Here is a 27,409-nt window from a genome sequence, read left to right as displayed (position 1 = left end):
TGTACTTAAGTAAATAATGTATTTAAGCAAATAATGAAGTTAAGTAAAAAATGTACTAAAGTATACAGGATGTTTGGTGCATCGTGTGCCAAATCGAATCTGATGATTGGAGGGGTCTTTGGCTATCTCTTCAGCCCTCGTAAAAAAATCTTGCTCAAACGGTTTTTTTTATACTGATTTTAAATTGTTTTTTTAAAAATTGTAAAAATTCTACATTTAAATTTTAATAAAAAATAAAGTTGTTAAGTATTAATTAATTTTCTTTTTAATCTTTAATTTGTAACGTTTTACGCTTCTTTTGAAACTAGAATTACACGCCAGCAACATCTAGTTTTTGTTTTACAGCCCCGCAAAGTTTTTTTTACGTAAAAAAATAAGCTTGAACGTCAACTTTCGGTTTTAATAAAAAAAAAACTAAAAGTGATCATGTTCTTCCAATTTTTTTAAAACATCTCTGGACTGTCCCCTTTCTAATGGTGTGCAATATGCCATGAAAAGTAATTAGTAACATCACTAATTTTCAAATTTTCTAAACTTGGTCGCAATTTTCTAATATTCAACAGGTGAAAGAAAAACAAGGGTTTGCGTAAATAACACTCACAATTCACAAGGCAGATGACATTTTCTGTCTCTTTCATAAAGTTATACGCCCGTTGTTCGTTTAAACAGGCAAAAATAGTTTTTTCACTCTAGTGAAGCGAAATCTATCTTCTATTCCTTTCTTGCATAGTGCAAACCTGTTTGAACCAATCGCGAACGGGCCCCGCGTCGCGTCGACACGGCGGCCATCTTATTTTTTAGTCGAGACATCACTGCCTCTGCTGCCTAACGTGTGTGCTAGCTTACTGTACTCCACGATTCTTTTATTTAGTTTTCGTTAAGTTTTGTTGTTTTTTGTTACGTTTTATTTACTTTTGGTGTTATTGTTAAACTTTGTTGACTTTTTTGTTGTTGCAATGACGACATACTCTAACGAGGAATATGCGGACATCATAATGGTTTATGGTGCAGCCCGTGGTGTCGCTCGTGCAGCGCAACGACTTTACCAGGAACGCTTTCCTGGTCGACGATTACCTGGCCGCAGAGTCTTCCAAGACACATACCGACGTTTACGCGAGACTGGGAGTGTCAATTTTCATGAACCAAGGGGACATGTTGTGCGACATAATGTTGAAGTGGACGAGAGAATACTGGCACTTTTTGAGGAAGACGACACAAGAAGCATTAGATATGTGGCGGCACAACTTGATATTTCAATATGGAAAGTGTGGAAAGTCCTTCGACAAAACGAAAAATATCCATTCCACGAGACTCCGGTTCAAGGTACGTAATTTAAAACCTTTGTTTGACGTTGCCTTTGTTTAGCAGGTATCCATAATCTTCTAGTGCAATTAATTACTGCTCAAGGGGAATTAAAAAGATTTTTGGTTGTTGCAGGTCTTGAGGGTGGCGACTTTGACAGACGAATGCACTTTTGTCGGTTTTTGTTACACACAGATGTGGATAATCCTGATTTTTTAAAAAGAATACTGTGGACTGACGAATCCAAATTTACCAGAGAAGGGATTCTTAACTTGCACAATTTACACCATTGGGCACCGAAACGGCAAAACCCACATGCCAAAAGACAGCAATCTTTTCAAAGACGGTTTAGTGTGAACGTTTGGGCAGGAGTGATTGGGAATCAGGTAATTGGACCGCACTACCTGCCTGATAACTTAAATGGCGATAATTATTTAGAGTTCCTGCAAAATGATCTGCCGGAATTATTGGCCGAGGTGCCCGTGTTTAATGAAGATGTGCCCATAGTATTTCAAAATGACGGCTGTCCCGCGCATTGGCGTTTAACTGTGAGGGAATACCTCGATAATGTGTTCCCCAATTCGTGGATTGGGCGCGATGGGCCTATTGCATGGCCTCCACGTTCCCCAGACTTAACTCCGTTAGATTTTTATGTCTGGGGACGTGCCAAAGAGCTAGTATACGCCACAGAAGTCCCAACGAGGGAGGTACTAATACAACGCATAGAAGCGGCCTTCGGTACAATTAAGAACGAAATACGGCTTCGGACTACAACTGTAACAATACGTCAAAGATGTCGGGCCTGCATTCGAAACAGGGGTGAACAATTTGAGCAGAATTTGTAAAAATTATGAAATAAATGTTTCAAATGCAATGTATTATTTTTATTTCAAGTAAAACCTACGAAATTTAAAAATTTTACCTGCTTGTGAGTTTTATTTACGCAAAAACTTGTTTTTCTTTCATCTGTTGAATATTAGAAAATTGTGACTAAGTTTAGAAAATTTGAAAATTAGTGATGTTACTAATTACTTTTCATGGCATATTGCACACCATTAGAAAGGGGACAGTCCAGAGATGTTTTAAAAAAATTGGAAGAACATGATCACTTTTAGTTTTTTTTTTATTAAAACCGAAAGTTGACGTTCAAGCTTATTTTTTTACGTAAAAAAAACTTTGCGGGGCTGTAAAACAAAAACTAGATGTTGCTGGCGTGTAATTCTAGTTTCAAAAGAAGCGTAAAACGTTACAAATTAAAGATTAAAAAGAAAATTAATTAATACTTAACAACTTTATTTTTTATTAAAATTTAAATGTAGAATTTTTACAATTTTTAAAAAAACAATTTAAAATCAGTATAAAAAAAACCGTTTGAGCAAGATTTTTTTACGAGGGCTGAAGAGATAGCCAAAGACCCCTCCAATCATCAGATTCGATTTGGCACACGATGCACCAAACATCCGGTATAATGCACTCAAGTATATAATGTATTTAAGTATATAATGTACTTAAGTATACAATGTACTTAAGTAAATAATGTCCTTAAGTAAATAATTTACTAAAGTATATAATATATTTAAGTATATTATGTACTTAAGTATATAATGTAGTTTAGTAAAGAATGTATTTAAGTAAATAATAAAGTTAAGTAAAAAATGTACTTAAGTATATATTGTACTAAAATAAATAATGTACTTAAGTATATAATATATTTAAGTATATAATGTACTCACGTAAATAATGTACTTAAGTATATAATATTTTTAAGTATATAATATATTTAAGTATATAATGTACTCAAGTAAATAATGTACTTAAGTATATAATATATTTAAGGATATGATGTACTGAAGTAAATAATGTACTTGAGTATATAATATATTTAAGTATATAATATACTGAGGCATTGAATGTATTTAAGTATATAATGTACTCAAGTATATAATGTATTTAAGTATATAATGTACTTAAGTATATAATGTGTTTAAGTAAATAATGTCCTTAAGTATATAATGTATTTAAGTAAATAATGTACTTTAGTAAATAATGTACTTAAGTATATAATGTACTTTAGTATATAATGTATTTAAGTATATAATATATTTAAGTATATAATATATTTAAGTATATAATCTTTTTAAGTATATAATGTATTTAAGTATATAATGTACTTAAGTATATAATGTGTTTAAGTAAATAATTTCCTTAAGTATATAATGTATTTAAGTAAATAATGTACCGTAGTAAATAATGTACTTAAGTATATAATGTACTTAAGTACATAATGTATTTAAGTAAATAATGTTCTGAAGTATATAATGTACTGAAGTATATAATGTACTTAAGTAAATAATGTACTTAAGTATATAATTTGTTTAAGTAAATAATGTACTCAAGTATATAATGTATTTAAGTATATAATGTAAGTAAATAATGTACTTAAAGTATATAATCTACTCAAGTATATAATGTAAATAAGTAAATAATGTATTTAAGTAAATAATGAACTTTAGTAAATCATGTACTTAAGTAAATAATGTACTTAAGTATATAATGTACTTAAGTATATAATGTACTTAAGTAAATAATGTACTTAAGTATATAATGTACTGAAGTAAATAATGTACTTGAGTAAATAATATATTTAAGTATATAATGTACTTAAGTATTTAAAATATTTAATTATATAATGTCCTTCAGTATATAATTTTTTTCAAGTATATAATGTACTTAAGTATATGATGTACTGAAGTAAATAATGTACTTGAGTATATAATATATTTAAGTATATAATATACTGAGGCATTGAATGTATTAATTGAGTATATAATGTACTCAAGTATATAATGTACTTAAGTATATAATGTACTCAAGTATATAATGTATTTAAGTATATAATAAATTTAAGTATATAATGTACTTAAGTATATAATATATTTAAGTATTTAATGTACTCAAGTAAATAATGTACTTGAGTATATAATATATTTAAGTATATAATGAAAATAATGTACTTAAGTAAATAATGTACTTAAGTATATAATGTATTTAAATATATAATATATTTAAGTATATAATATATTTAAGTATATAATCTTTTTAAGTATATAATGTACTTAAGTAAATAATGTACTTAAGTATACAATGTACTGAAGTAAATAATGTCCTTAAGTAAATAATTTACTAAAGTATATAATATATTTAAGTATATTATGTACTTATGTATATAATGTAGTTAAGTAAAGAATGTATTTAAGTAAATAATGAAGTTAAGTAAAAAATGTACTAAAGTATATAATGTTCTTAAGTATATGATGTCCTTAAGTAAATAATGTACTTAAGTATATATTGTACTAAAATAAATAATTTACTTAAGTATATAATATATTTAAGTATATAATGTACTCAAGTAAATAATGTACTTAAGTATATAATATTTTTAAGTATATAATGTACTCAAGTAAATAATGTACTTAAGTATATAATATATTTAAGTATATAATGTACTTACAAACAGACAGACTTGACGTTTCAAAAGTTCTTATATTAGTCCTACTTGAAATAAATGAATTTAGAATTTAGAATTTGAATTTTTGAATTGAGGTCGCCATTCCAGCACCTTAAGACCCCAACGTCCATCGGTTCTCCGAGCTATGTGCCCCGCTCATTGCCACTTCAGCTTCGCGACTCGTTTGAGCTATGTCGGTAACTCTAGTTCTTCTACGGATCTACTCATTTCTGATTTGATCACGTAGAGATACTCCTAACATAGTACTTTCCATTGCTCGCTCAGTGACTCTAAGCCTTCTTATGAGTCCCATAGTAATACTGTTTAAATGATGATTTTTTCTTTCTAGGTTGCAGATTTGAGGCTCCCGCCCGGTATAACCTTGACTCGTGTTCAGCCCAGCGAGAAGAAAGAACCGCCTGCCATCAAATCTGTTGTGAGTATACTTATCGGCTTTTAAGCTCTATCTCTCCATGATTATCAATTTAAAAAAAAAAAGTATCAATACATCCTCCTTCTGAACATAGGAGAGATGATTAAAATAAAAAAAAGAATCTAAATTCATTTATTTTATTGACGGCCGATTGGCGCAGTGGGCGACGCTGCTTTTTGAGTCCAAGGCCGTGGGTTTACACACTCACTAATATACAGGACAATATTTGTGTGATGAACATGAATGAATAAGTATTTATGTATGTTATTCATAAAAATTATTCATCAGTTATCTTAATACTCATAACGCAAGCTACGCTTACTCTGGGACTTGATGGCTCTCTCCATCGCCCGCTGAGTGACTCTGAGCCTTCTTACGAGGTCCAGAGTTAGCGCGACTATGTCTCAGTTCCGTAAGTACTGAGACATGGTCGCTAGTAGTAAGACTTTAGTCTTCAGGCACTGAGGGATTTTGGACGAGAAGATGTCACGAAATTTCCCGAACGCCTCTTTCTCTTGTTACATGTTTACATATGTTCTAATAATTCTCATTAAATAAATGAATACTTTTTAAGAAACACTGAATAAATTGTATTTGATTCACAGCGAATTGTGTGAGTGCATTTGCGATACAACACGAGTCTTGTGTTGAGACTCAGCCGACGCAAAGATACCTTCTGGTTGATCGGAAGCCTATATCAGTCAACTCCTGGACTTTTGCCTTTTGGCCTTCAGATTTAAAAAAAAAAAACCATGACACCAACTTACATTGACTTTCCTGCCCATCGTCATTTCTAAATAGAACTCTCTGTACCACAGTTGGGACAGGTCGCAGCATTTCGCCAGCGAATCTGTCGACAAATTACATAACTATGGATAAGGGGGCGTCCATAAATTACTTGAGGTTTTTTTTTTAAATTTTCTGCCCAACCGCCCCCCCACCCCCCTGGTAGAATGTCGTGAGATTTTATTCAAAACCCCTTCCCCCAATCTCACGAAATCTCACGTAAGATTAGATGAGATTTGAATCGACCCCCTCCCCCCCCTGAAACATCAAACGTATTTTATGAACGCCCCCTAAAAGAAATAGCAGGGTTGATGTGATTGAAATCGGAAATAAAATCAACTTTTTTTTTTAAATCAATGATTTTAATCTATACTTTTTTTCTGTTATAATATTTGTATCTTGTGAGGGATGAGAGCGGAGCCTGCTTTAAAGCAGCCTTCTCGTTAATAAATTAATCAATCGTATAGTAACCAAGATTTATTCAATGTGTTTTGTTGTTGAAAACACGTTGTTTATATCGAATGTTTAGTTTTAACAGAAAACCTTGACTCACCCGCTAAGTTCAACAGATAGGCCCAGAAGAAGCTCTGCCGATGGAATGACTCTATCTGCTGCAGAGCTGCCGCCTCTAAATCTTTGCGGAGAGTTCTCCTTCCACCCGATTTGTCGGAGATCAGAGCTTCCAGCTGAGTCCGCACCATGTAGAGTTGTGTTGACGAAGGCCCTGGAGAGAATTATTCATTATTATTATTTCAAAAGATTTTAAACTAAGATTTTCGTGAACAATCAACATTTTCTAAAAATTTATCAACGGGTACATGTCGCGATTTTATTATGGGATCATGCATGCAGTCGGGTCGAAATATCGACAAATCCCATAATAATGTCCTAGTATGTACACTTTGATCTAATTTTAAGAAATTCATTATTCCACATAAAAAGGAAAACCGGTACCATCTTGGAGATGTTTCTTAAAAAGTTCAAAGTTTGTTTTAAACGTAAGCTTATAGAAAAGTCCTATTATAGTATAAAGGACTACGTAATCGATAAAAAAGCTTGGGTGTGAATTATTGCTCTAACCAGGTTGCTCTTCTAATCATTTTAAATGACAATGTGAGATGGTGATAACAAAAAAAAACAACGGGCTAAGTTTTTTGTGGGCTCCTTCTTAGACCAGGACGCGTTTGGAACCCTCGTAGCTTACGAATGTGGTTATCGCCATCATCCCACTACCGTGTAATTCTCATGTAATGTACGCATTAAGAGTGCCACCTATGGGACTACTTGAATAAAGATATTTTTTTAACTTTGACTCTGACTCAGTTGTGCTAGCTAGTGCTAGTGGCTCGAATTCACTTTCGGGGGGCCGAGTTCGTATCCCAGCTCCAAATTTTCTAAGCTATGTGCGTTTTAAGTAATTAAAAATATCACTTGCTTCAACGGTGAAGGAAAACATCGCGAGGAAACCTGCATGCCTGGGAGTTCTACATAATGTTCTCAAAGGAGTGTGAAGTCCACCAATTCGCCCTGGGCCTGCGTGGTGGACTACTACCTTAGCCCCTTCTTATTGTGGGATGTGACCCGTGCTCTGTAGTGGGCCGGTAACGGGTTAATATGACGATATCATCTGTGGATATTTCAACTGGAATATTGGATAGAAGCAGGCGTTACTTTGCGGAAATCCATTATATATTATGAAAATTAAGCTTAATTTGCTATACTCCGCGAACAGCAGGAGAATCTGTATGGTGTAATTATTATAATTACTTCAATCCGTATAGTCCACACCAAACAGATCTTCGGCAATGTACCCTCTACGCACGTTTCGCTCCGAAACCGGAGCGTCCTCAGGAGATGTTGACTTTACAATAAAAATTATTCATAGCTCCGAAACCGGAGCATCCTCAGGAGACTTTATAATAACAATTATTCATTGTAAAGTCAACATTTCCGTGAGAATGCTCCGGTTTCGGAGCGAAACGTGCGTAGAGGGTACATTGCCGAGGATCTGTTTGGTGTGGAGTATACGGATTGAAGTATTTATAAATAACACCATACAGATTCTCCTGCTGTTCGCGGAGTATAGCAAATTAAGCTTAATTTTAATAAAATATTTCAACTGTCTACCCATAACGGTTCATGAGATACAGCCCGGTGACAAACGGTGGGACAGCGGCCTTGACAATAGGGCCCCGTTGTACCCTTTGGGTACGGAAAAAAATGGGTCAATTTTATAACGGATTCGTATGGAGATGGTTACGATAGTAGGCAGTGGAGATTTGTGACTGAGCTCCGGTAAGCTCTACCGCTGTGCTGTTTGTGTTCGGGTCTGAAGGGCGATTCTGGTTTGGTTTCCGGTGTGATTGCAGATACAGGCACGTGAGGTTTTGCATAACTTGACTACCACTGAGACTTCGTTAAACTTCGGTATAACTTCGGTAAACTTCGTTAAAATGTAAACTCACCAACATTTCTTCTGGGCACTTTAATCGTGAAACTAGCTTCAGCATCCTTCTTGCCTCGCAGCGCCGGGTCCTGCTGAGGTTCGCATCCGCGCGCCCAGTCGCCGCAGGTCTCTCGCACGGACACTATGATACTGACAATTTATATACAACGTGTGAATGAAAACCGAAATATCATTTAACAAGCTTTAGCTTTTTCTGAGACTTATCTGTGAAACCGAAACGCTAATAGATTTTGAGTTAACCACCGCCATAGTTTTTACTGAAAGACATCAGATACAGCCCTAACATCACATCCTGAATTAAAACAAAGTGGCTCCTGTCATTTTATTAGGTACTATGCGCGTGTCGGTCTTTTAACTTGAATAGGGTTGTCACAAACGGAATGTTTTGATTTAATATTTGTACAGGGTGATTCCTTATGAAATTTACTTACGCAGCCTTCAACAGTATTTGGTAATTAGGTTACACGTTGCATACTTTTTTTCATGAATCCATCATCATCATCCACATTCAGAACTAGATGGCGCTACAAAAATCCTGCATCGCGCTAGCGAAGTGTTCACGAAGAATGCCTATATATATATATATATATAGGCATTCTTCGTGAACTCAACTTCCAAAAATGAATGTTCGGAGCTCGGTCCCCGAGCACGATCACCCGCTCGGGGGAAGATCTTTCTATTGTTACGGTCGAGCGTATCACCATAGCTCCCGTACAGCGTATAACAGTCCACTGCTGGACTAAAGGCCTCTCCCAACGTGAGGGTTAGCCCATAATCAGCACGCTGGGCAGACGGGTTGGTGGTCGCAGTAGATGCTAGTAGTAGCACAGAGGACTTTGCTGCGCGCTCTCCGTTATATTCCCTTAGTGGTCTGGAGTAGGAATGAAAATAGTTAGGAGTGCTACCTGCGCATCAAATCCGTCTTGCTTCTGATTGCCATCCTCAAAAATCCCGCGTTAATACAACAAAAATGAGACTCCTCTATGCCATTTATGTAGCGAGTGACCTGGAGGACGAAGAAACAACGTGGGGAGTGCTACCTGCGCATGAGGTGTCTCATGCTCTTGATGTTGAAGGTGGCCTGGAGGACGAAGGAACAACGTGGGGAGTGCTACCTGCGCATGAGGTGTCTCATGCTCTTGATGTTGAAGGTGGCCTGGAGGACGAAGGAACAACGTGGGGAGTGCTACCTGCGCATGAGGTGTCTCATGCTCTTGATGTTGAAGGTGGCCTGGAGGACGAAGGAACAACGTGGGGAGTGCTACCTGCGCAAGAGGTGTCTCATGCTCTTGATGTTGAAGGTGGCCTGGAGGACGAAGGAACAACGTGGGGAGTGCTACCTGCGCATGAGGTGTCTCATGCTCTTGATGTTGAAGGTGGCCTGGAGGACGAAGGAACAACGTGGGGAGTGCTACCTGCGCATGAGGTGTCTCATGCTCTTGATGTTGAAGTTGGCCTGGAGGACGAAGGAACAACGTGGGGAGTGCTACCTGCGCATGAGGTGTCTCATGCTCTTGATGTTGAAGGTGGCCTGGAGGACGAAGGAACAACGTGGGGAGTGCTACCTGCGCATGAGGTGTCTCATGCTCTTGATGTTGAAGGTGACCTGGAGGACGAAGGAACAACGTGGGGAGTGCTACATGCGCATGAGGTGTCTCATGCTCTTGATCTTGAAGGTGGCCTGGAGGACGACGGAACAACGTGGGAAGTGCTACCTGCGCATGAGGTGTCTCATGCTCTTGATGTTGAAGGTGGCCTGGAGGACGAAGGAACAACGTGGGGAGTGCTACCTGCGCATGAGGTGTCTCATGCTCTTGATGTTGAAGGTGGCCTGGAGGACGAAGGAACAACGTGGGGAGTGCTACCTGCGCATGAGGTGTCTCATGCTCTTGATGTTGAAGGTGGCCTGGAGGACGAAGGAACAACGTGGGGAGTGCTACCTGCGCATGAGGTGTCTCATGCTCTTGATGTTGAAGGTGGCCTGGAGGACGAAGGAACAACGTGGGGAGTGCTACCTGCGCATGAGGTGTCTCATGCTCTTGATGTTGAAGGTGGCCTGGAGGACGAAGGAACAACGTGGGGAGTGCTACCTGCGCATGAGGTGTCTCATGCTCTTGATGTTGAAGGTGGCCTGGAGGACGAAGGAACAACGTGGGGAGTGCTACCTGCGCATGAGGTGTCTCATGCTCTTGATGTTGAAGGTGGCCTGGAGGACGAAGGAACAACGTGGGGAGTGCTACCTGCGCATGAGGTGTCTCATGCTCTTGATGTTGAAGGTGGCCTGGAGGACGAAGGAACAACGTGGGGAGTGCTACCTGCGCATGAGGTGTCTCATGCTCTTGACGTTGAAGGTGGCCTGGAGGACGAAGGAACAACGTGGGGAGTGCTACCTGCGCATGAGGTGTCTCATGCTCTTGATGTTGAAGGTGGCCTGGAGGACGAAGGAACAACGTGGGGAGTGCTACCTGCGCATGAGGTGTCTCATGCTCTTGATGTTGAAGGTGGCCTGGAGGACGAAGGAACAACGTGGGGAGTGCTACCTGCGCATGAGGTGTCTCATGCTCTTGATGTTGAAGGTGGCCTGGAGGACGAAGGAACAACGTGGGGAGTGCTACCTGCGCATGAGGTGTCTCATGCTCTTGATGTTGAAGGTGGCCTGGAGGACGAAGGAACAACGTGGGGAGTGCTACCTGCGCATGAGGTGTCTCATGCTCTTGATGTTGAAGGTGGCCTGGAGGACGAAAGAACAACGTGGGGAGTGCTACCTGCGCATGACGTGTCTCATGCTCTTGATGTTGAAGGTGGCCTCGAGGACGAAGGAACAACGTGGGGAGTGCTACCTGCGCATGAGGTGTCTCATGCTCTTGATGTTGAAGGTGGCCTCGAGGACGAAGGAACAACGTGGGGAGTGCTACCTGCGCATGAGGTGTCTCATGCTCTTGATGTTGAAGGTGGCCTGGAGGACGAAGGAACAACGTGGGGAGTGCTACCTGCGCATGAGGTGTCTCATGCTCTTGATGTTGAAGGTGGCCTGGAGGACGAAGGAACAACGTGGGGAGTGCTACCTGCGCATGAGGTGTCTCATGCTCTTGATGTTGAAGGTGGCCTGGAGGACGAAGGAACAACGTGGGGAGTGCTACCTGCGCATGAGGTGTCTCATGCTCTTGATGTTGAAGGTGGCCTGGAGGACGAAGGAACAACGTGGGGAGTGCTACCTGCGCATGAGGTGTCTCATGCTCTTGATGTTGAAGGTGGCCTGGAGGACGAAGGAACAACGTGGGGAGTGCTACCTGCGCATGAGGTGTCTCATGCTCTTGATGTTGAAGGTGGCCTGGAGGACGAAGGAACAACGTGGGGAGTGCTACCTGCGCATGAGGTGTCTCATGCTCTTGATGTTAAAGGTGGCCTGGAGGACGAAGGAACAACGTAGGGAGTGCTACCTGCGCATGACGTGTCTCATGCTCTTGATGTTGAAGGTGGCCTGGAGGACGAAGGAACAACGTGGGGAGTGCTACCTGCGCATGAGGTGTCTCATGCTCTTGATGTTGAAGGTGGCCTGGAGGACGAAGGAACAACGTGGGGAGTGCTACCTGCGCATGAGGTGTCTCATGCTCTTGATGTTGAAGGTGGCCTGGAGGACGAAGGAACAACGTGGGGAGTGCTACCTGCGCATGAGGTGTCTCATGCTCTTGATGTTGAAGGTGGCCTGGAGGACGAAAGAACAACGTGGGGAGTGCTACCTGCGCATGACGTGTCTCATGCTCTTGATGTTGAAGGTGGCCTCGAGGACGAAGGAACAACGTGGGGAGTGCTACCTGCGCATGAGGTGTCTCATGCTCTTGATGTTGAAGGTGGCCTGGAGGACGAAGGAACAACGTGGGGAGTGCTACCTGCGCATGAGGTGTCTCATGCTCTTGATGTTGAAGGTGGCCTGGAGGACGAAGGAACAACGTGGGGAGTGCTACCTGCGCATGAGGTGTCTCATGCTCTTGATGTTGAAGGTGGCCTGGAGGACGAAGGAACAACGTGGGGAGTGCTACCTGCGCATGAGGTGTCTCATGCTCTTGATGTTGAAGGTGGCCTGGAGGACGAAGGAACAACGTGGGGAGTGCTACCTGCGCATGAGGTGTCTCATGCTCTTGATGTTGAAGTTGGCCTGGAGGACGAAGGAACAACGTGGGGAGTGCTACCTGCGCATGAGGTGTCTCATGCTCTTGATGTTGAAGGTGGCCTGGAGGACGAAGGAACAACGTGGGGAGTGCTACCTGCGCATGAGGTGTCTCATGCTCTTGATGTTGAAGGTGACCTGGAGGACGAAGGAACAACGTGGGGAGTGCTACATGCGCATGAGGTGTCTCATGCTCTTGATCTTGAAGGTGGCCTGGAGGACGACGGAACAACGTGGGGAGTGCTACCTGCGCATGAGGTGTCTCATGCTCTTGATGTTGAAGGTGGCCTGGAGGACGAAGGAACAACGTGGGGAGTGCTACCTGCGCATGAGGTGTCTCATGCTCTTGATGTTGAAGGTGGCCTGGAGGACGAAGGAACAACGTGGGGAGTGCTACCTGCGCATGAGGTGTCTCATGCTCTTGACGTTGAAGGTGGCCTGGAGGACGAAGGAACAACGTGGGGAGTGCTACCTGCGCATGAGGTGTCTCATGCTCTTGATGTTGAAGGTGGCCTGGAGGACGAAGGAACAACGTGGGGAGTGCTACCTGCGCATGAGGTGTCTCATGCTCTTGATGTTGAAGGTGGCCTGGAGGACGAAGGAACAACGTGGGGAGTGCTACCTGCGCATGAGGTGTCTCATGCTCTTGATGTTGAAGGTGGCCTGGAGGACGAAGGAACAACGTGGGGAGTGCTACCTGCGCATGAGGTGTATCATGCTCTTGATGTTGAAGGTGGCCTGGAGGACGAAGGAACAACGTGGGGAGTGCTACCTGCGCATGAGGTGTCTCATGCTCTTGATGTTGAAGGTGGCCTGGAGGACGAAGGAACAACGTAGGGAGTGCTACCTGCGCATGATGTGTCTCATGCTCTTGATGTTGAAGGTGGCCTGGAGGACGAAGGAACAACGTGGGGAGTGCTACCTGCGCATGAGGTGTCTCATGCTCTTGATGTTGAAGGTGGCCTGGAGGACGAAGGAACAACGTGGGGAGTGCTACCTGCGCATGAGGTGTCTCATGCTCTTGATGTTGAAGGTGGCCTGGAGGACGAAGGAACAACGTGGGGAGTGCTACCTGCGCATGAGGTGTCTCATGCTCTTGATGTTGAAGGTGGCCTGGAGGACGAAGGAACAACGTGGGGAGTGCTACCTGCGCATGAGGTGTCTCATGCTCTTGATGTTGAAGGTGGCCTCGAAGACGAAGGAACAACGTGGGGAGTGCTACCTGCGCATGAGGTGTATCATGCTCTTGATGTTGAAGGTGGCCTGGAGGACGAAGGAACAACGTGGGGAGTGCTACCTGCGCATGAGGTGTCTCATGCTCTTGATGTTGAAGGTGGCCTGGAGGACGAAGGAACAACGTGGGGAGTGCTACCTGCGCATGAGGTGTCTCATGCTCTTGATGTTGAAGGTGGCCTGGAGGACGAAGGAACAACGTGGGGAGTGCTACCTGCGCATGAGGTGTCTCATGCTCTTGATGTTGAAGGTGGCCTGGAGGACGAAGGAACAACGTGGGGAGTGCTACCTGCGCATGAGGTGTCTCATGCTCTTGATGTTGAAGGTGGCCTGGAGGACGAAGGAACAACGTGGGGAGTGCTACCTGCGCATGAGGTGTCTCATGCTCTTGATGTTGAAGGTGGCCTGGAGGACGAAGGAACAACGTGGGGAGTGCTACCTGCGCATGAGGTGTCTCATGCTCTTGATGTTGAAGGTGGCCTGGAGGACGAAGGAACAACGTGGGGAGTGCTACCTGCGCATGAGGTGTCTCATGCTCTTGATGTTGAAGGTGGCCTGGAGGACGAAGGAACAACGTGGGGAGTGCTACCTGCGCATGAGGTGTCTCATGCTCTTGATGTTGAAGGTGGCCTGGAGGACGAAGGAACAACGTGGGGAGTGCTACCTGCGCATGAGGTGTCTCATGCTCTTGATGTTGAAGGTGGCCTGGAGGACGAAGGAACAACGTGGGGAGTGCTACCTGCGCATGAGGTGTCTCATGCTCTTGATGTTGAAGGTGGCCTGGAGGACGAAGGAACAACGTGGGGAGTGCTACCTGCGCATGAGGTGTCTCATGCTCTTGATGTTGAAGGTGGCCTGGAGGACGAAGGAACAACGTGAGGTGTGCTACCTGCGCATGAGGTGTCTCATGCTCTTGATGTTGAAGGTGGCCTGGAGGACGAATTAACAACGTGGGGAGTGCTACCTGCGCAAGAGGTGTCTCATGCTCTTGATGTTGAAGGTGGCCTGGAGGACGAAGGAACAACGTGGGGAGTGCTACCTGCGCATGAGGTGTCTCATGCTCTTGATGTTGAAGGTGGCCTGGAGGACGAAGGAACAACGTGGGGAGTGCTACCTGCGCATGAGGTGTCTCATGCTCTTGATGTTGAAGTTGGCCTGGAGGACGAAGGAACAACGTGGGGAGTGCTACCTGCGCATGAGGTGTCTCATGCTCTTGATGTTGAAGGTGGCCTGGAGGACGAAGGAACAACGTGGGGAGTGCTACCTGCGCATGAGGTGTCTCATGCTCTTGATGTTGAAGGTGACCTGGAGGACGAAGGAACAACGTGGGGAGTGCTACATGCGCATGAGGTGTCTCATGCTCTTGATCTTGAAGGTGGCCTGGAGGACGACGGAACAACGTGGGGAGTGCTACCTGCGCATGAGGTGTCTCATGCTCTTGATGTTGAAGGTGGCCTGGAGGACGAAGGAACAACGTGGGGAGTGCTACCTGCGCATGAGGTGTCTCATGCTCTTGATGTTGAAGGTGGCCTGGAGGACGAAGGAACAACGTGGGGAGTGCTACCTGCGCATGAGGTGTCTCATGCTCTTGACGTTGAAGGTGGCCTGGAGGACGAAGGAACAACGTGGGGAGTGCTACCTGCGCATGAGGTGTCTCATGCTCTTGATGTTGAAGGTGGCCTGGAGGACGAAGGAACAACGTGGGGAGTGCTACCTGCGCATGAGGTGTCTCATGCTCTTGATGTTGAAGGTGGCCTGGAGGACGAAGGAACAACGTGGGGAGTGCTACCTGCGCATGAGGTGTCTCATGCTCTTGATGTTGAAGGTGGCCTGGAGGACGAAGGAACAACGTGGGGAGTGCTACCTGCGCATGAGGTGTCTCATGCTCTTGATGTTGAAGGTGGCCTGGAGGACGAAGGAACAACGTGGGGAGTGCTACCTGCGCATGAGGTGTCTCATGCTCTTGATGTTGAAGGTGGCCTGGAGGACGAAGGAACAACGTGGGGAGTGCTACCTGCGCATGAGGTGTCTCATGCTCTTGATGTTGAAGGTGGCCTGGAGGACGAAGGAACAACGTGGGGAGTGCTACCTGCGCATGAGGTGTCTCATGCTCTTGATGTTGAAGGTGGCCTGGAGGACGAAGGAACAACGTGGGGAGTGCTACCTGCGCATGAGGTGTCTCATGCTCTTGATGTTGAAGGTGGCCTGGAGGACGAAGGAACAACGTGGGGAGTGCTACCTGCGCATGAGGTGTCTCATGCTCTTGATGTTGAAGGTGGCCTGGAGGACGAAGGAACAACGTGGGGAGTGCTACCTGCGCATGAGGTGTCTCATGCTCTTGATGTTGAAGGTGGCCTGGAGGACGAAGGAACAACGTGGGGAGTGCTACCTGCGCATGAGGTGTCTCATGCTCTTGATGTTAAAGGTGGCCTGGAGGACGAAGGAACAACGTGGGGAGTGCTACCTGCGCATGACGTGTCTCATGCTCTTGATGTTGAAGGTGGCCTGGAGGACGAAGGAACAACGTGGGGAGTGCTACCTGCGCATGAGGTGTCTCATGCTCTTGATGTTGAAGGTGGCCTGGAGGACGAAGGAACAACGTGGGGAGTGCTACCTGCGCATGAGGTGTCTCATGCTCTTGATGTTGAAGGTGGCCTGGAGGACGAAGGAACAACGTGGGGAGTGCTACCTGCGCATGAGGTGTCTCATGCTCTTGATGTTGAAGGTGGCCTGGAGGACGAAAGAACAACGTGGGGAGTGCTACCTGCGCATGACGTGTCTCATGCTCTTGATGTTGAAGGTGGCCTCGAGGACGAAGGAACAACGTGGGGAGTGCTACCTGCGCATGAGGTGTCTCATGCTCTTGATGTTGAAGGTGGCCTGGAGGACGAAGGAACAACGTGGGGAGTGCTACCTGCGCATGAGGTGTCTCATGCTCTTGATGTTGAAGGTGGCCTGGAGGACGAAGGAACAACGTGGGGAGTGCTACCTGCGCATGAGGTGTCTCATGCTCTTGATGTTGAAGGTGGCCTGGAGGACGAAGGAACAACGTGGGGAGTGCTACCTGCGCATGAGGTGTCTCATGCTCTTGATGTTGAAGGTGGCCTGGAGGACGAAGGAACAACGTGGGGAGTGCTACCTGCGCAAGAGGTGTCTCATGCTCTTGATGTTGAAGGTGGCCTGGAGGACGAAGGAACAACGTGGGGAGTGCTACCTGCGCATGAGGTGTCTCATGCTCTTGATGTTGAAGGTGGCCTGGAGGACGAAGGAACGACGTGGGGAGTGCTACCTGCGCATGAGGTGTCTCATGCTCTTGATGTTGAAGGTGGCCTGGAGGACGAAGGAACGACGTGGGGAGTGCTACCTGCGCATGAGGTGTCTCATGCTCTTGATGTTGAAGGTGGCCTGGAGGACGAAGGAACAACGTGGGGAGTGCTACCTGCGCATGAGGTGTCTCATGCTCTTGATGTTGAAGGTGGCCTGGAGGACGAAGGAACAACGTGGGGAGTGCTACCTGCGCATGAGGTGTATCATGCTCTTGATGTTGAAGGTGGCCTGGAGGACGAAGGAACAACGTGGGGAGTGCTACCTGCGCATGAGGTGTCTCATGCTCTTGATGTTGAAGGTGGCCTGGAGGACGAAGGAACAACGTGGGGAGTGCTACCTGCGCATGAGGTGTCTCATGCTCTTGATGTTGAAGGTGGCCTGGAGGACGAAGGAACAACGTGGGGAGTGCTACCTGCGCATGAGGTGTCTCATGCTCTTGATGTTGAAGGTGGCCTGGAGGACGAAGGAACAACGTGGGGAGTGCTACCTGCGCATGAGGTGTCTCATGCTCTTGATGTTGAAGGTGGCCTGGAGGACGAAGGAACAACGTGGGGAGTGCTACCTGCGCATGAGGTGTCTCATGCTCTTGATGTTGAAGGTGGCCTGGAGGACGAAGGAACAACGTGGGGAGTGCTACCTGCGCATGAGGTGTCTCATGCTCTTGATGTTGAAGGTGGCCTGGAGGACGAAGGAACAACGTGGGGAGTGCTACCTGCGCATGAGGTGTCTCATGCTCTTGATGTTGAAGGTGGCCTGGAGGACGAAGGAACAACGTGGGGAGTGCTACCTGCGCATGAGGTGTCTCATTCTCTTGATGTTGAAGGTGGCCTGGAGGACGAAGGAACAACGTGGGGAGTGCTACCTGCGCATGAGGTGTCTCATGCTCTTGATGTTGAAGGTGGCCTGGAGGACGAAAGAACAACGTGGGGAGTGCTACCTGCGCATGAGGTGTCTCATGCTCTTGATGTTGAAGGAGGCCTGGAGGACGAAGGAACAACGTGGGGATTGCTACCTGCGCATGAGGTGTCTCATGCTCTTGATGTTGAAGGTGGCCTGGAGGACGAAGGAACAACGTGGGGAGTGCTACCTGCGCATGAGGTGTCTCATGCTCTTGATGTTGAAGGTGGCCTGGAGGACGAAAGAACAACGTGGGGAGTGCTACCTGCGCATGAGGTGTCTCATGCTCTTGATGTTGAAGGTGGCCTGGAGGACGAAGGAACAACGTGGGGAGTGCTACCTGCGCATGAGGTGTCTCATGCTCTTGATGTTGAAGGTGGCCTGGAGGACGAAGGAACAACGTGGGGAGTGCTACCTGCGCATGAGGTGTCTCATGCTCTTGATGTTGAAGGTGGCCTGGAGGACGAAGGAACAACGTAGGGAGTGCTACCTGCGCATGATGTGTCTCATGCTCTTGATGTTGAAGGTGGCCTGGAGGACGAAGGAACAACGTGGGGAGTGCTACCTGCGCATGAGGTGTCTCATGCTCTTGATGTTGAAGGTGGCCTGGAGGACGAAGGAACAACGTGGGGAGTGCTACCTGCGCATGAGGTGTCTCATGCTCTTGATGTTGAAGGTGGCCTGGAGGACGAAGGAACAACGTGGGGAGTGCTACCTGCGCATGAGGTGTCTCATGCTCTTGATGTTGAAGGTGGCCTGGAGGACGAAGGAACAACGTGGGGAGTGCTACCTGCGCATGAGGTGTCTCATGCTCTTGATGTTGAAGGTGGCCTGGAGGACGAAGGAACAACGTGGGGAGTGCTACCTGCGCATGAGGTGTCTCATGCTCTTGATGTTGAAGGTGGCCTGGAGGACGAAAGAACAACGTGGGGAGTGCTACCTGCGCATGAGGTGTCTCATGCTCTTGATGTTGAAGGAGGCCTGGAGGACGAAGGAACAACGTGGGGATTGCTACCTGCGCATGAGGTGTCTCATGCTCTTGATGTTGAAGGTGGCCTGGAGGACGAAGGAACAACGTGGGGAGTGCTACCTGCGCATGAGGTGTCTCATGCTCTTGATGTTGAAGGTGGCCTGGAGGACGAAGGAACAACGTGGGGAGTGCTACCTGCGCATGAGGTGTCTCATGCTCTTGATGTTGAAGGTGGCCTGGAGGACGAAGGAACAACGTGGGGAGTGCTACCTGCGCATGAGGTGTCTCATGCTCTTGATGTTGAAGGTGGCCTGGAGGACGAAGGAACAACGTGGGGAGTGCTACCTGCGCATGTTGTGTCTCATGCTCTTGATGTTGAAGGTGGCCTGGAGGACGAAGGAACAACGTGGGGAGTGCTACCTGCGCATGAGGTGTCTCATGCTCTTGATGTTGAAGGTGGCCTGGAGGACGAAGGAACAACGTGGGGAGTGCTACCTGCGCATGAGGTGTCTCATGCTCTTGATGTTGAAGGTGGTCTGGAGGACGAAGGAACAACGTGAGGAGTGCTACCTGCGCATGAGGTGTCTCATGTTCTTGATGTTGAAGGTGGCCTGGAGGACGAAGGAACAACGTGAGGAGTGCTACCTGCGCATGAGGTGTCTCATGCTCTTGATGTTGAAGGTGGCCTGGAGGACGAAGGAACAACGTTGGGAGTGCTACCTGCGCATGAGGTGTCTCATGCTCTTGATGTTGAAGGTGGCCTGGAGGACGAAGGAACAACGTCGGGAGTGCTACCTGCGTATAAGATCCTTCTTATTCTTGATGGCCTTCCTCAGCGGCTCCCGTAGGATCAGCTGAACGAAGTCCTGCAGCTCCGCGTAGATGGAGCGCCTCGCCGCGTCCGCGAACACCGTCTCCATTCGCGCCATCAACACCTGCAGGCCTTTGATCATGGCTATAACCTCGATCATGGCGAACTTCTCCTCGGAGGTGTAGTTGTAGCGGGTGGCCTGGGAGACAGATAGTTATTTATGCAACTGTTACGTCATTTGACCAATTTTAACACTATTTTTATAGACATGGCGAGTCTGAAAATAGGACAGCGAGAGTTAAAATGCCTTGTACACTTTTCTTTCTATTGTCTGAAATATATTTTCAGACAATAGAAAGAAAAGTGTTATAATTTTCAAGAAATGTAGAATCCTGTACATACCTTCGGGGTTTTGGTAAATATGATATGATATATTTTCGGAACTGACAGTATTCGAACCTGCAACTCTCTGACCTATTTATATAACTATTCTATAGCCCTGCGAAGACAAATCGAGCGGATGTTAGTGCGTTTTAACTAAATATATAAATAACATAAAAGTTATAGCCTCATATGCCTTTAAAAGATCACTTTTAGTGATCTAATAATATAATATATTATGAGATTATGCCTTTGCATCCTAGCACTAAGTACTATTACTGTTTTCCTTGTATTTTTTTCCATTGTGTTGTGTTGCAATAAGTTATTATATTCTATTATCCCTACTTATAATATTATAAATGTCAATGTAAGTTTGTTTGTTACACTTTAACGCAAAAACTACTTATCCGATCCTCATGAAACTTTGTACACATATTATTGGAAGTGTTAGAAACTTAGAAGTAATATAGGATAATTTTTATCCTGTATTAAGCTCGGTTCCTTTGGGAGAGGGGATGAAACTGTTTTTACACCATAACTCCGACAAGTTATAACCCTGATTTAAATAATTATTTTTTGTACTATAGAGGTTATAATATGTGTTTAATTTTGCCCAAACTGTGGATGGAGATAGAGGGCAGAACTCCTAAGCGGACAACAGCAAACCCCTCATTAGCAATAATTTTTTATAGTTCTACAACTAAATTTAATGCCACAACAAAAAACAAAATCAAACGCAGATGAAGTCGCGGGAAACAGGTAGTATTCTATAACATAGTTCAACTCACCCTCTCATACTCCTCAGCGTCAGGGGGGCATCTGGGGTTGGTGGCGTGGTCTGTGGGGTGCAGTAGCTTCCAGGAGCAAAGTTCGGTCAGCACCGAGCACCAGGAAGACAGAAGCTGTAACCCCCGCAGGCAGAGTTCAGTGACAGCCTTGTTCTCCGCGTCCGAACCCGCTTCTTTGAACGTCGTAGTCACCTGACCAACAGCAAACACTTCTATACCACAAACGGCTTCCTGGTGACTAATTTTAATCACAGACGAAATGTATACGTGCTATTTGTCACCCAAAACTAACAGACACGTGCTAACTTCACTTGCAAAAACGAGAATGCCGGACGTAGACTCATTTAGAAGGGTTTAATAATTACATTAAACTCTAGTTCGCCGGATTCCAGAGTTACAAGCAAATGAAGTTCGTGAATTAAGGTTATTTTTGACAGATGCGATTATTGTACCTTGATTGGTGGTTCACAATATGTATTTTTCGTCTTGTTTTGTTTTTGCGTACACAAGTGACGTAGACTCTTTTGTTTTTTTCGAGTAGATTTAAAAAAGATGACGGAAATAACAGAAACATTAATTTATCTCAATAAAAGATTTTTAACCGTCGAAGTTAAGACTAGGGATTTTAGAGGTTATTCTTTAAAAATAAAAACTTCATTTTTGATAACAATTTGAATGAGGCACCAAACGAAACCGTGTTCCGGCATTCTCCATTTAAATATTGACTAGTACATATACAAATCTTTTTAGGTTCTCTGTTAGTGAAAGGAGGCGAAATCTTATAGCTTTAAACGAGCAATTCTTGTATATATGTAATTGGAATCTCGGAATCGGCTCCAACAATTTTCATGAAATTTAGTATACAGGGGGTGTCGGGGGCGATAAATCGATCTAGCTAGGATTCATTTATATTGGAATCTCGGGCAAAAACTGCCAAAAATATCCTGAGAGAGATTATGTGTGCGATGCGTGAACGGTAAACGTTACGCCAATCGTGTAAGTATATCGGAATTGTCGGAATTGTTGTTTCTTTAAAGTTCTATAAAACAGTCCGCGACAACATACGAATATTTTTTTAAGTCGGCTCATTCGCGGACGAAGTCGCGCGGGTCCGCTAGTAAAATTTTATTTCTCATAACTATCATCCGCGCAATTTGGCAAAAGTATATTGTGCAACAAGTGCGACAAGTTGTCGATTGCTCACGAAAGCGAAGTTGAACGGACGAGAGAAGCGAGTGCGGTCACTCGCTTGAGTGGGTAATCGATGTCGCACTTGTTGCACATACTATTTTGTATTACTCATGCGGGGAAAGTTTTTAAATTAATTTTAATTTAATTACAATTTTATTTATTAAATTAAACTGTCAGACGCGTCAACCCCAATTTGCGTGTGCCAAGAATAATTTGAGTGCCAAATTTTAAAATGGGCAAACGGTTCTTTTTCAACCGCAACAGCGAGCGTCAAGATACTACTTTCCCCGCATGAGTAATACAAAAGTATTTTTAATGACAGGTAAGATTTAAAATAAACTACCGGAACAGCTGACTGATAAAAATATTAATATAAGTACATACAGGATAATTTCAAAATTATCCTGTATGTACTTTTCGCCACTGCGGTTTTTTTTTTGGTTGTTCGGTATCGGTAAAAGAACATATTTGCATAAAAAATTTCATTTTTTTTTACCATGTCCAAGCATAAAATAAGCAAATCATGGCTACTCGTAATAGGTATCTTCCTAAATAAATATAATCGTATTTAAAAGAGTAGTTCACTTTTCTTTTTTTTTTTTTTTTTTTTTTATTAACGATAGGCCAGCGTTTGACGACAATCATGCCCGTTAGAAAGCAATGATGAGGTCTAGGTTGGAGCACGCTTGCCTAGAAAAAGCCTATTCACTCTAGCCTTGAAGATACTTAAATTATACGTGGCAGGAAACACAGTTACCGGGAGGGCGTTCCACATCTTAGCGGCACGTATCAGAAACGTGGATAAAAAACGTTTCGTGCGTGTTGATGGGATATCAACCACATAAGGATGCCACCGCTCTCGGTGTCTCGCTGTTCTGTGGTAAAACGGGGAAGGGGGAACAAGATTGGATTTAATTTAATTTGGATTGGATTTTTCTTGGTGAGCAATCTGATTTAAGATCGTGCCGTGCGCTGACGCTGTGTATGCCTTATCATAGGACAAAATTTTATAAGCGTTCGTTTAGCGTACGAGCTGTGGAATTGTGGAATGCGCTTCCATTGAGCATACGACGATCCAAATCATTGGCGATATTTAAAAGAGCAGTTAAGTCCCATTATATTGTTAACGACTATTAATAGTATGTATATACTTACTCATTTATTGTATGTTAAAGTATTTAATATGTAAGTGTTGTTATTATATATATTAGTTTATTTTTATATTTATTTATTAATTATATTATTTACTTTTTATCTATTTGTGTACACTAGTTTATGTATTAGCATGTAGTTATTCGCATGTATGCATTTTAATAATTGTACCACCAGCAGTCTATTCTCCTCTTCTTTTTTTTCCTAATTCTAAGGAAGAGAGGCAGAGATCGCTATTAAGCGATAAGGCCGCCTTTTGTATTACTACTTCTTTCGGTATGTTTCTGTTTTTTTTATATTTTAAATATGTTAATGTTGTGGTATACAAAGAAAGAGTTTAATAATAATAATAAATAATAGGCCACTACAATCTAAGGCTGCATCATCACTTACCTTTGCAGTCACGGGCTAACTTGTAGTGGATTAAAAAAAAAATACATCGAAATGTGTGGCATGCATAGGTAGGTAACGGGTTTTTCAATTTTAATTGTTTAAGTTATCGCTGCGATGATAGGACAGAGTGCGAGAACGTTGATCGCAAGTTAACAGCTGAGAGCTATTGTAGGGTGCCCATAATTATCTTTTACGGGGACTAATTTTTTGTAACACATAAAAAACAAAAATAATAAATATATATGTTGATAAATTTGGTCCATGTTGTGTGATGAAATTCAAAATTCATTTATTTCAAGTTGGCCTAGTTTATAAGCACTTTTGAAACGTCAAGTCAGTCCGTTTGTAGCGACTCTACCACCGGTTCGGAAGGCAGATTCCACCGAGAAGAGCCGGCGGGGAACTAAGTAGATCGCTCATTTCCAACATAATTTTATACTTTAACAATCTTTGGAAAAAAATCCATGGCTGTTTTGTGAGAGATGAGCCTTGTCGTTAAACAATGCATCAATCGTGTAGGAACCACAATTGGTTAAATGTGTTTTAAAACAATTCTAAATTCATTTATTTCAAGTAGGCCTAGTTTATAAGCACTTTTGAAACGTCAAGTCAGTCCGTTTGTAGCGACTCTACCACCGGTTCGGAAGGCAAATTCCACTGAGCCGGCAAGAAACTCATCAGATTGCTTATTTCCAAGTTGCTTTTTTCCAACATGCATTGTAACATAAATTTTTCTATCTTGTGAGAGATGAAAGCTGAGCCGGATGCTTCCAAGCAACTTGTCATTGAAGAAATGCATCAATTGTATAGTAACCTCGTTGTGTTTAAACATATATATTGTGAGTTTAAAGCAATCGTTTATTACTTGTACTAACGGTGAATGAAAACTAAACTTAACAAACACTAGTGAAAAATATTAGAAACAAGTGACGCTCAAGAGTGCTAAAAAATTTAAAAAAAATATATATGACGGCTCAAAAGTCTCCGAGTTGTTTTTAGAAACAGTGACGTCAGCGATACTGACGTCAATAACTTCAATATTTCCGTCCATCACAATAAAAATCCCAACATGTCAGTTTTTAGTTTTTAATACGAGTACTTTCAGACGTCCGGACGGTCCGACGTCTCGAGTAATAATGCGCTGCGAGATATCGGCCACCGGTACTTGTTGACACCGACTAATTGTGTTTACAAAATTATGTTTTGAGTTTTAACACATGATTGTCAGTAAAAGTTTAGTTTGTGATTGAAACAGTTTAAAATAAGTTAATTAATAGGACCTCTCTTTGAGTGATGAAATTTGAAGTAGATTCTTTATATTCTTTTTTTTTTTTTTAATTGTTTTAAAATCTACTAAAATATATATAATATTATGTTTGTTATATATTTTTATATATTTTCTATTTATATATCATGTATATTTTATATATTACGTATATTTATTTAAATTATATATGTATTTGTATCTTTACATTTTGGTATTTATGTATATCTATCAACACTCTTGGCACTATCCCGTTCTCTTGCTGTAAGTCCTATCCACAATGGTTGCCTGTAAGAGATTGCTTGCAGCAATAAGGCCGCCTTTGCATGTCTACATTGTGTACTGTATACTCCTTACTGTTTCTTTTCCTGTATGTTATACGTGCAATAAAGTGTTTCTTCTTCTTCTTCTTAATTATTTTGACGCCGCTAAATGAGGTGTAGAACACCTTCGCGCCGACATATATTATACTTACTTCGTTGCTGTATCTGGCCAATTCAGAGATATAGTTCTGATGCTCCTCTCTGATCTGCGGCAGGTGGACCATCAGGTCCGCTTGAGGAGACAGTGGATTCGGACTCGAGGATAGTGGCCATCTGGAATAGGGCATCTGGCATTATTATAATAACAATAATATATTGTAATAATAAAAATTTATTACTGAAAAAATTGGTTGTCTGTTAAGTCGGCTTACTGACGATAGTTGAACGTGACAACGTCGTAAGAAAATACTGATGGAATGGTTGCATCTTTCAAAAGCAAATTTTAATTTTATTTGTTTGATAGATATTATCGTTGCTATAAACAATTGACACCACATTCACTTTTGACTGCACTTCATCCTTGCCGAAAACATGTAAATGTATTATTGTATAGAAGCTGTCCACGCGGACGCATCGCTCACTCAAGTAGGAGAGAGACAGATGTCGAACGCGGAGGCCGACGTTGCCTCTTTGTCGCTCGTTCCGCGCTCTCGCTTGCACTTCAAGCCTTGAATGGAACGCCTCAGAGCGAGGTAACGCCGCATACGTCATGTTTTTTCGTGCGTGCAGCCGGCTCCATCGAATTATAAGACGTTGTCACGTCAAAAACAAGCATTATTGTTTATAAAAAGAACAACTGACGCGAGCTATGTTAACTTAACTGAAAGAACAGTTAAATAAACTTGAGAGACTTCAGAATATCAGCATTCGTTTCATATTTGGGTTGCGCAAATATGACCATGATGTTGATGACGATAGAAGACAGAAGAACAAGAATACACATAAAAATATAACAAATTTTAAAAAGAAAGTGGACTGTAACAATATTAATATAAGAAGTAAAAATAAACTTGTAGTGCAGTTTAATAGGCTGCATAAAATTTTATGCATTCAAGGGTAATTTTATATTTTTTTATAACAAATATCCAGATGAAATCCCTGAGACGTCTCTCAATAAGTTCAAAGTTTACATAAAACGTAAGCTTATAGAAAAATCCTATTATAATATTAAGGATGACAAGTATGATAAAAAAAGCTTGGGTATGTATTGCTCTAACTTCATAGCCCAACATTAACTAGATTGTGAGATGGTGATAACAAAAAAAAACCTGGCTAAGTTTGTTGTGGACTCTTCTTAGACCAGGGCGCATTTGGAACTCCTAGCTTTAGTTTTAAGTTAACGAATGCAGTTATCACCATCACTAACATTAGTGTTACATGTGTGAACGCTTCATAAGTGCCTGTGATAAGGTCTACATGAATAAAATATTTTTGAATTTGAATTTGAATTTACAGAGTGCTGTAATTTGACTTACTTGCTGGGATCGTAGTGTTTTGACCTCTTGATATAGTTGAACGGAGCTATTTGCATATCGCCGAATAGCGGTACCACTTCCAGATTCTGTGAGAAAATAATAAAAAGTATTAAATTTTATTATCATTATTCATTTTCATTTTTTATTTTATTTTTATATTTTTAATTTTGTCTTTTTAACTTTATATTTATGACATGCCATTTGAATCAATTTATCCTGTAATTTTAATTTTTAATTCGATATTGTATACTAACTAATACTAATTGTTGTTTTAAATGTATAATATGGGCTTTGCCTGAAATAAGATTATTATATATGTAGTTAAAAAAAAAAATGAAAAAATTTAAGAAAAATGTGACTGCAATAATTTAAACATTAGAAATAAGAATAAACTTACATTGCAATATACTAGGTTAAATAAAATTCATAATTCGTTTAAAGGAAATTGCATACAATCCTACAATGAACCACCCATTGACATCTTGGAGATGTCTCTTGAAAAATTCAAAGTTTGTATTAAACGTAAGCTTATGGAAAAGT

The 27,409-nt window shown here is 42.7% G+C and overlaps 1 protein-coding gene across 2 annotated transcripts in view; it reads right to left on the bottom strand.

Annotated features, from left to right (window-relative positions):
- LOC120635655 (cytoplasmic FMR1-interacting protein) overlaps positions 1–27,409 on the bottom strand; it is a 93,045-nt gene that overhangs the window by 54,023 nt on the left and 11,613 nt on the right. For both annotated transcript variants that reach the window (XM_039906712.1, XM_039906713.1), the window contains exons 8-14: positions 26,870–26,955; positions 25,547–25,667; positions 21,072–21,263; positions 19,887–20,101; positions 8,495–8,625; positions 6,583–6,753; positions 6,011–6,093 (exon numbers count right to left, since the gene is read on the bottom strand). In XM_039906712.1, coding sequence (XP_039762646.1) covers positions 6,011–6,093; positions 6,583–6,753; positions 8,495–8,625; positions 19,887–20,101; positions 21,072–21,263; positions 25,547–25,667; positions 26,870–26,955 — 999 coding nt within the window. The remainder of the gene's footprint in view (positions 1–6,010; positions 6,094–6,582; positions 6,754–8,494; positions 8,626–19,886; positions 20,102–21,071; positions 21,264–25,546; positions 25,668–26,869; positions 26,956–27,409) is intronic.

Source organism: Pararge aegeria, chromosome 27 (genome assembly GCF_905163445.1).
Source record: "Pararge aegeria chromosome 27, ilParAegt1.1, whole genome shotgun sequence".
Lineage (NCBI taxonomy): Eukaryota > Metazoa > Arthropoda > Insecta > Lepidoptera > Nymphalidae > Pararge > Pararge aegeria.
The sequence above is the reverse complement of the archived record's forward strand: the minus strand, read 5'-3'. Positions and strand labels throughout refer to the sequence as shown.